A 7,500-nucleotide genomic window follows, 5' to 3' on the forward strand; every position below is an offset into this window, starting at 1 on the left:
TCTCTCTGGTGGTACTTTATTTGTCTTGCATTTTATCTCTTTCAATTTGTTCTCTTTTCTTCCACTCTTTCTCTGTCGTCTTTTCTCTCCCTCTCGCTCTCTCCCTCTCTCTCTCTCTCTCTCTCCCTCTCCCTCTCCCCCTCTCCCCTCTCTCTCTCCCTCTCCCCCCTTCTCTCTCTCTCTCTCTCTTATCTGTCAGGAGTAAGTCCCGTGGAGCTCAGGAGAAGAACAGTGTTCTGATGTTCCCTCAGTCGGAGTTGGACATGTACCTGTCTGCCTGCAAGTTCCTAGACATGGCCATCTCATTCCCTCCGGAACGCATGCCGCTCTTTCAGATGTGAGGACGCACACACACACACACACACACACACACACACACCGCTGTTTTTATTAACTTGTAAATAGCTTTATAAATATCTTGGACCTACGTGTGAAGTGTGTGTGTGTCTCCGTGTGTTTTCTCATTGTGTGTGTGTGTGTGTGTGTGTGTGTGTGTGTGTGTGTGTGTGCGCGCGTGTGTGCGTGTGTGCGTGTGTGCGTGTGTGCGTGTGTGCGTGTGTGTGTGTGTAGGTATCGCTGGGCCTTCGTGCCTGAGGTGGATATTGACAGCTACAGTGGACCGGACAACAATCTGCTGGAGGGGGAACCGGAGTGTAAACCACATATCAGCAGAGTACTGGAGGGACTGCAGCGACGCTATGGGGTACACACACACCTACACACACACACACACACCTACACACACACACACACACACACACACACACACACACACACACACACACACACACACACACACACACACACACACACACACTACATCAGCAGAGTACTGGAGGGACTGCAGCGACGCTATGGGGTACATACACACCTACACACACACACACACACCTACACACACCTACACACACACTTACACACACCTACACACACACACACACACACACACACACACACCTACACACACACACACACACACCTACACACACACACACACACACACACACACACTAGATCAGCAGAGTACTGGAGGAACTGCAGCGACGCTATGGGGTACATACACACACACACATACTATACACACACACCACACACACACACACACACACACACACACACACACACACACACTAGATCAGCAGAGTACTGGAGAGACTGCAGCGACACTACGGGGTACACATCTGTGTTTCATATATACACTCACATTTATACACACACATTTATACACACAAGTGTGTGCACAGATTTTAAGATTTGTTTTCTCTCTCTCTCTCTCTCTCCCCCTCTCTCTCTCTCTCTCTCTCTCTCTCTCGCTCTCTCTCTCCCTCTCTCTCTCTCTCTCTCTCCCCCTCTCTCTCAGGAGTTGAATGGTGTAGTGGGGGAGTCGTGCACGGAGCGGTTGGAGTTTCCTCTGCTGACCCTGCGCTCCTTGACCTCCATCACCCAGCTCCACCCCTTCCTCCACACCGTCAGCTGCTCCTTCAGCGGTCGCCCCGGCGACGACCCCTGGCCCGTGGCCGAGTACCCCGCCCGCAGCTCGGAGGGGGTGCTGAGGCGCCTGGAGCACATCAGTGAGGGGGAGTTCCTCAGCAACATGGAGGGATAGAGACGGGGGGGGGGGGGGGGGGACGACAGGAGGAGGAGAAGAGGGGGACAGAGGGAGAGACAGGGGGAGGGGGGGGCAGAGGAGGAGGAGGAGGAGGAGAGAGGGGAACAGAGGGAGAGATGGGGGCGGGGGGGGGGGGGGGGTGAACTGGGTGGTAAACAGGTAGACGTAAGAGAGGGAAACTAGCCGAGGTGGTTTATTAGATTATTTATTAGTTATCTAAGAGTCAGACAGAGGGACACAGAGATCTGGTAGACAGAAGGACAGACAGACAGAGGGACAATAACAGAGGTGGCAGGAAGGCAGGCAGGCTATGCGCCGGCTCAAGTTCATTTAAGTTCATTCAGGTTGATTTATTTAGACAGGCTGGCAGACACCGTGTGAAGAGGTGAACTGGTTGAGGGGTAGAAGATGGGATCTTAGTTCGTGAGAGTCATGGAAGTTGGGAAGTTAGCGAGAGTCATGGGAGTTAGGAAGTTAGCGAGAGTCGTGCTCTTTAATGGTGCAGGGGCAGGAGCATCAGGAGCAGGAGCAAGAACAGGAGCAGGACAATCATAGCATGCTTGAGCATCTCTGCCTAAAGTGGTGTTTGAACACGCTGCTCTGCTTCAGAGGCCTCTAGACTCGCTCTCGACTCACTCTAGACGCTCTCGACACACCCTAGTACTGCTCTGTAAAGGACATGGCTGCGTACTTTAAAGGTTACAGAGCATTGGAGTACTGCTCTGTTAAGGACATGGCTGCGTACTTTAAAGGTTACAGAGCATTGGAGTACTGCTCTGTTAAGGACATGGCTGCGTACTTTAAAGGTTACAGAGCATTGGAGAACTGCTCTGTTAAGGACATGAGTGCGTACTTGAAAGGTTGATACCACTTTGGGCCGAGGCTCCGAGCGCCCTCCCTGTCAGTCGGTGTGCTTGACTGCGTGAAGAGGCTCGATGAGCAGCAATGGCACAAGACAAATGTAAAGACTTATTTCACTGGTTCGTGGTCACATAAAAATGCTGAATGTTGTTTCAAAACGGGGCAGAATTGTGTTCTAAGCTTGCATTGTACACTGCATGTGTGTGTTGATATGAAGGGAATGATCATGTGGACAGTGTGTGTGTTTGTTTGTGTGTGTGTGTGTGTGTGTGTGTGTGTGTGTGTCTGGTGTGTGTGTGTGTGTGTGTGTGTGTTTTGTGTGTGTGTCTTGGGAATCAAATGCACCTCTGACGGTCTTTCAGGTTCTGTCTGCACAAATGATTGAGTATGGGCCCTGCATAACTATGCTTTGCACCATTATTATACTTTTAAATTATAAAACAAGTCATTATTTGTCTGTGATTTTCATTGTTAAATAGGGTTTATTGTAAATGTCAATCATAAAATACGTTCTGTTTGATAAGCCGTCAGTTGTCTGTCTAAAAAGGGTTTACATGTTTTCAGTAAGGTCTACAATTTCACATCTCTTTGGCCTGTAGCGTGACTGTGACCGTGACTGTGACTGACTGTGTGACAGCTGAAGGGTGTCCCATGCGGGTGTGTTTATGAAAGTTAGGATGCAGTGGCTGATCAGAGATCAGTGCTATGACCACTCACAGAGGGATGTCTGCTGGGCATGTCAGGTATCTATATACACTGGCTGGAGATTTTCCTCTGTTTTTAAATTTTTTTGTTTTTGTTTTTTTCTGTTGCTGTGTCAGTGAGGAGCCAAAGTGCTGTTGGAGTTTCTCTGGAGTTGCCATACACAGACAGAGAATACACACTTATTTGTTTCCTGGTGCTGTGTGTGGCGAGAGAGAGTATAGCCCAAAGAAGCACAGTCCAGATGAACTCCAACAGCACTTCGGCACCTCCCCGACAGACACACACACACACACACACACACAGACAGACAAACAGAAAGACAACACGCACGCATGTGTGTCATTTCACTGAGAACCGTACTGAAGATCTCTGGCCTGCGTGGCTATAAAGCACTCGCCGCTGTCTTAGAATGGAGGCCCGGTAGACCATTTCAGAAGCCATGTGGACCACAGTGCCCCCAGTGGCCCAGAAGGACATGGCACCTTCGTGAGCTGTGAGCTGTGTGGGTCCTGCATGCGTCGCACCTGTGGACTAGTTCTGGACACCTGGAACTTACTGTGGTAGCCTGCTGCAGGACTAATACATGGGAATAGTGCCCCTAAAACATGGGAATAGTGCCCCCTAATAAACGGGAATAGTGCCCCCTAATAAACGGGAATAGTGCCCCTAAAACATGGGAATAGTGCCCCCTAATAAACGGGAATAGTGCCCCTAATATATGGGCTTAGTGCCGATAACGCTGTTGTGCCCCCCTCCTCCCCAGACACACTCTCTCAGACTCTCGCTCTCTGTTGTGTTGCGTTGTGTTGTATTCCCGACTGGAATGCCGACTGGAATTGTCTTTGTGTTTTATGGGGACTGCTTAAAGTGAGTGCCTCTTCAGGTCACACACACACACACACACACACACACACACACACACACGTGTTTTTGTTCATGGGGACTGCTTAAAGTGCGTGCCTCTTCAGGTCAGCGCTAGTACATGTAAATAAACCAGGAACATTTTGAATGTCCAGTGGACGGATGTAATAAACGAATGAATTAAGACACGGGAGCTGTGTGGTTTTGTGCCGTCATCTGTCAAGAAACACATCTTTACATTTATTTACAGTATACAACAGATAACCTGACCTTCAATTCAGTGTACACAACCCTGTGTAAACGTCTTACATGAATGTACAGTTAAACAGAGATATTGATCCAAAGCAACTGGGTAACCCCTGCATTACCCTTGACCGCCACAGAGGGGCAGCAGAGAGCTCTGAGAGGTGTATCAGCTGTATCAGGAAGGCTAGCGCGTGTCCACTGTGTAGGCACGTCTAGTTGATCTCTTCAGTGTCTCTTAAATGTTGAAATGTCTGTGCATGGAGATCTTTGCCTGTGTCTCGAGATTGAGTCCAAAAATCAGAAGGATTGGGCCAATAAGGCGCAGCGCAGTAGGGGCCCCGTCACAGTGACATCATCAATGAGCGACACAGTGCTAATACACAACATCTGACTGCTTGTCCTTTCAGCGCAGTGCCTCCTCGTTGTTGTGCAGCCATATGGTTGTATGATGATGGCCTTTTAAATGATGAGCTGGGGGCGGAGCCTGAGGGTCTGGGGATGGGGATGGCGTTCAGGGGATGTCATCCGTTACAACTTTCTTGTACCCTGCAGAACCTGGAACATCAGATCAACATCCATCAGACACCAAACCAGTTAAGGTCACTTTCTTGTACCCTGCAGAACCCGTAACATCAGATCAACATCCATCAGACACCAAACCAGTTAAGGTCACTTTCTTGTACCCCGCAGAACCCGTAACATCAGATCAACATCCATCAGACACCAAACCAGTTAAGGTCACTTTCTTCTACCCCGCAGAACCCGTAACATCAGATCAACATCCATCAGACACCAAACCAGTTAAGGTCACTTTCTTCTACCCCGCAGAACCCGTAACATCAGATCAACATCCATCAGACACCAAAGTCACAACACAGAATCCCACAGACCCTGTCCAGGCCCTTCACCCCCAGGGCCTCTGCACTTGGCCAGTTGCACGTCCTCAGTGTGTGTGTGTGTGTGTGTGTGTTGTGCTGAGCCAGTTACTTGTCCTCCAAGTGTGGTGTGTGTGTGTGTGTGTGTGTGTGTTGTGCTGAGCTAGTTACTTGTCCTCCAAGTGTGGTGTGTGTGTGTTGTGCTGAGCCAGTTACTTGTCCTCCAAGTGTGTGTGTGTGTGTGTGTGTGTGTGTGTGTGTGTGTGTGCGCTGAGAGTACTGGGGCCTAGTGGGTACTGTGGCAGGGAGGAACTACACACTGCTGGTTGTGTTTTGTGCATTCAGAAAGGAGGGTTATAATGTCATTAAAGGAGGGTTATAATGTCATTAAATGCAGACTCACCCTTCCAAAAGCGATGGATGCAATAGGCACTAATCAGGATGAGGAGGACGCTCCCAACCACAACACCGACCACAGGTAAGATCAGAGCCGGCTCCTTGAGCAGATGCTCATCTGTGAGACGGAGGCAATAGGCACTGGGGTCACTACAGTGTCAGGAGGAAGGCAAGTGTTGTAATTTAATCAAAACACACACACACACTTGCGCACACACCCTCACATACTCACACGCTCACACACACACACACACACACACACACACACACACACACACACACACACACACACACACACAAGTGTCCTACCCCATGGGACAGAAAAGTTGACCGCATCGCTTTCAATTTCACATCGGTATTTTTTGGCCCTGTTCGTTCTGATTTGGACCTGGAGTCGAATTTGAACTGTTCCGTCTCCATTAGGAAGCGGCCCGGTCCACTTCAGCCCGTGTTCTACAGCCACTCCATCTTCTGTCAGGCGGATTCTGAGTCCTGATAGGTCTGAACGTGTCACCTGACACGATAAAGATATGGCAGCACTTCCTGTGATAGATTTGGCATACAGGCGGACCTCCATATCTGCAACGAACAGAACATCATTTTATTTTTTTTTACATTTAGATTTGATCACCTCTGTAGACTTTAATTATCACATTTTATATTTAAACACCTCTGTAGACTTTAATGATCACATTTCTATTTAAACACCTCTGTAGACTTTAATGATCACATTTAGATTTGATCACCTCCTGTAGACTTTAATGATCACATTTTATATTTAAACACCTCTGTAGACTTTAATGGTCACATTTCTATTTAAACACCTCTGTAGACTTTAATGATCACACTTCTATTTAAACACCTCTGTAGACTTTAATGATCACACTTCTATTTAAACACCTCTGTAGACTTTAATGATCACACTTCTATTTAAACCACCTCTGTAGACTTTAATGATCACACTTCTATTTAAACACCTCTGTAGACTTTAATGATCACACTTCTATTTAAACACCTCTGTAGACTTTAATGATCACACTTCTATTTAAACACCTCTGTAGACTTTAATGATCACACTTCTATTTAAACACCTCTGTAGACTTTAATGATCACACTTCTATTTAAACACCTCTGTAGACTTTAATGATCACACTTCTATTTAAACACCTCTGTAGACTTTAATGATCACATTTCTATTTAAACACCTCTGTAGACTTTAATGATCACACTTCTATTTAAACACCTCTGTAGACTTTAATGATCACACTTCTATTTAAACACCTCTGTAGACTTTAATGATCACACTTCTATTTAAACACCTCTGTAGACTTTAATGATCACACTTCTATTTAAACACCTCTGTAGACTTTAATGATCAGACTTCTATTTAAACACCTCTGTAGACTTTAATGATCACACTTCTATTTAAACACCTCTGTAGACTTTAATGATCACACTTCTATTTAAACACCTCTGTAGACTTTAATGATCAGACTTCTATTTAAACACCTCTGTAGACTTTAATGATCACACTTCTATTTAAACACCTCTGTAGACTTTAATGATCACATTTCTATTTAAACACCTCTGTAGACTTTAATGATCACATTTCTATTTAAACACCTCTGTAGACTTTAATGATCACACTTCTATTTAAACACCTCTGTAGACTTTAATGATCACATTTCTGGCAGTGAGTAAGGGAGGTTATATTGGCATCTGCAGACAACTAAACGATTCATTGATTCAGGAACATGTTTACTTTTTCTAATGCTTTTGTTTTCCGAATGTCACCAGCCTGGCACACACACACACACACACACACACACACACACACACACACACGCACTGCAGCACTGGCAGATCAAACTTTCTCTCATTTCTCACAAACATTACAGTCTGATTATCAGCATGCCAATCAGTAAGATAGCAGACAGTCCGTTCAAA

The 7,500-nt window shown here is 46.6% G+C and overlaps 1 protein-coding gene and 1 long non-coding RNA gene across 2 annotated transcripts in view; both read left to right on the forward strand.

Moving 5' to 3' along the window:
* Positions 1–1,611, forward strand: part of dop1b (DOP1 leucine zipper like protein B) — a 39,304-nt gene extending 37,693 nt beyond the window's left edge. The window contains exons 37-39 of the mRNA XM_031581043.1: positions 200–337; positions 571–703; positions 1,361–1,611. Coding sequence (XP_031436903.1) covers positions 200–337; positions 571–703; positions 1,361–1,606 — 517 coding nt within the window. The 3' untranslated portion in view covers positions 1,607–1,611. The remainder of the gene's footprint in view (positions 1–199; positions 338–570; positions 704–1,360) is intronic.
* Positions 1,612–1,739: 128 nt separating this feature from the next.
* LOC116223657 lies at positions 1,740–4,220 on the forward strand. The gene is made up of 2 exons (XR_004165208.2): positions 1,740–4,058; positions 4,144–4,220. It is a non-coding gene; the product is annotated as an uncharacterized LOC116223657 (long non-coding RNA).
* The last annotated feature ends 3,280 nt before the right edge of the window (positions 4,221–7,500 follow it).

This window comes from Clupea harengus, chromosome 2 (genome assembly GCF_900700415.2).
Source record: "Clupea harengus chromosome 2, Ch_v2.0.2, whole genome shotgun sequence".
Lineage (NCBI taxonomy): Eukaryota > Metazoa > Chordata > Actinopteri > Clupeiformes > Clupeidae > Clupea > Clupea harengus.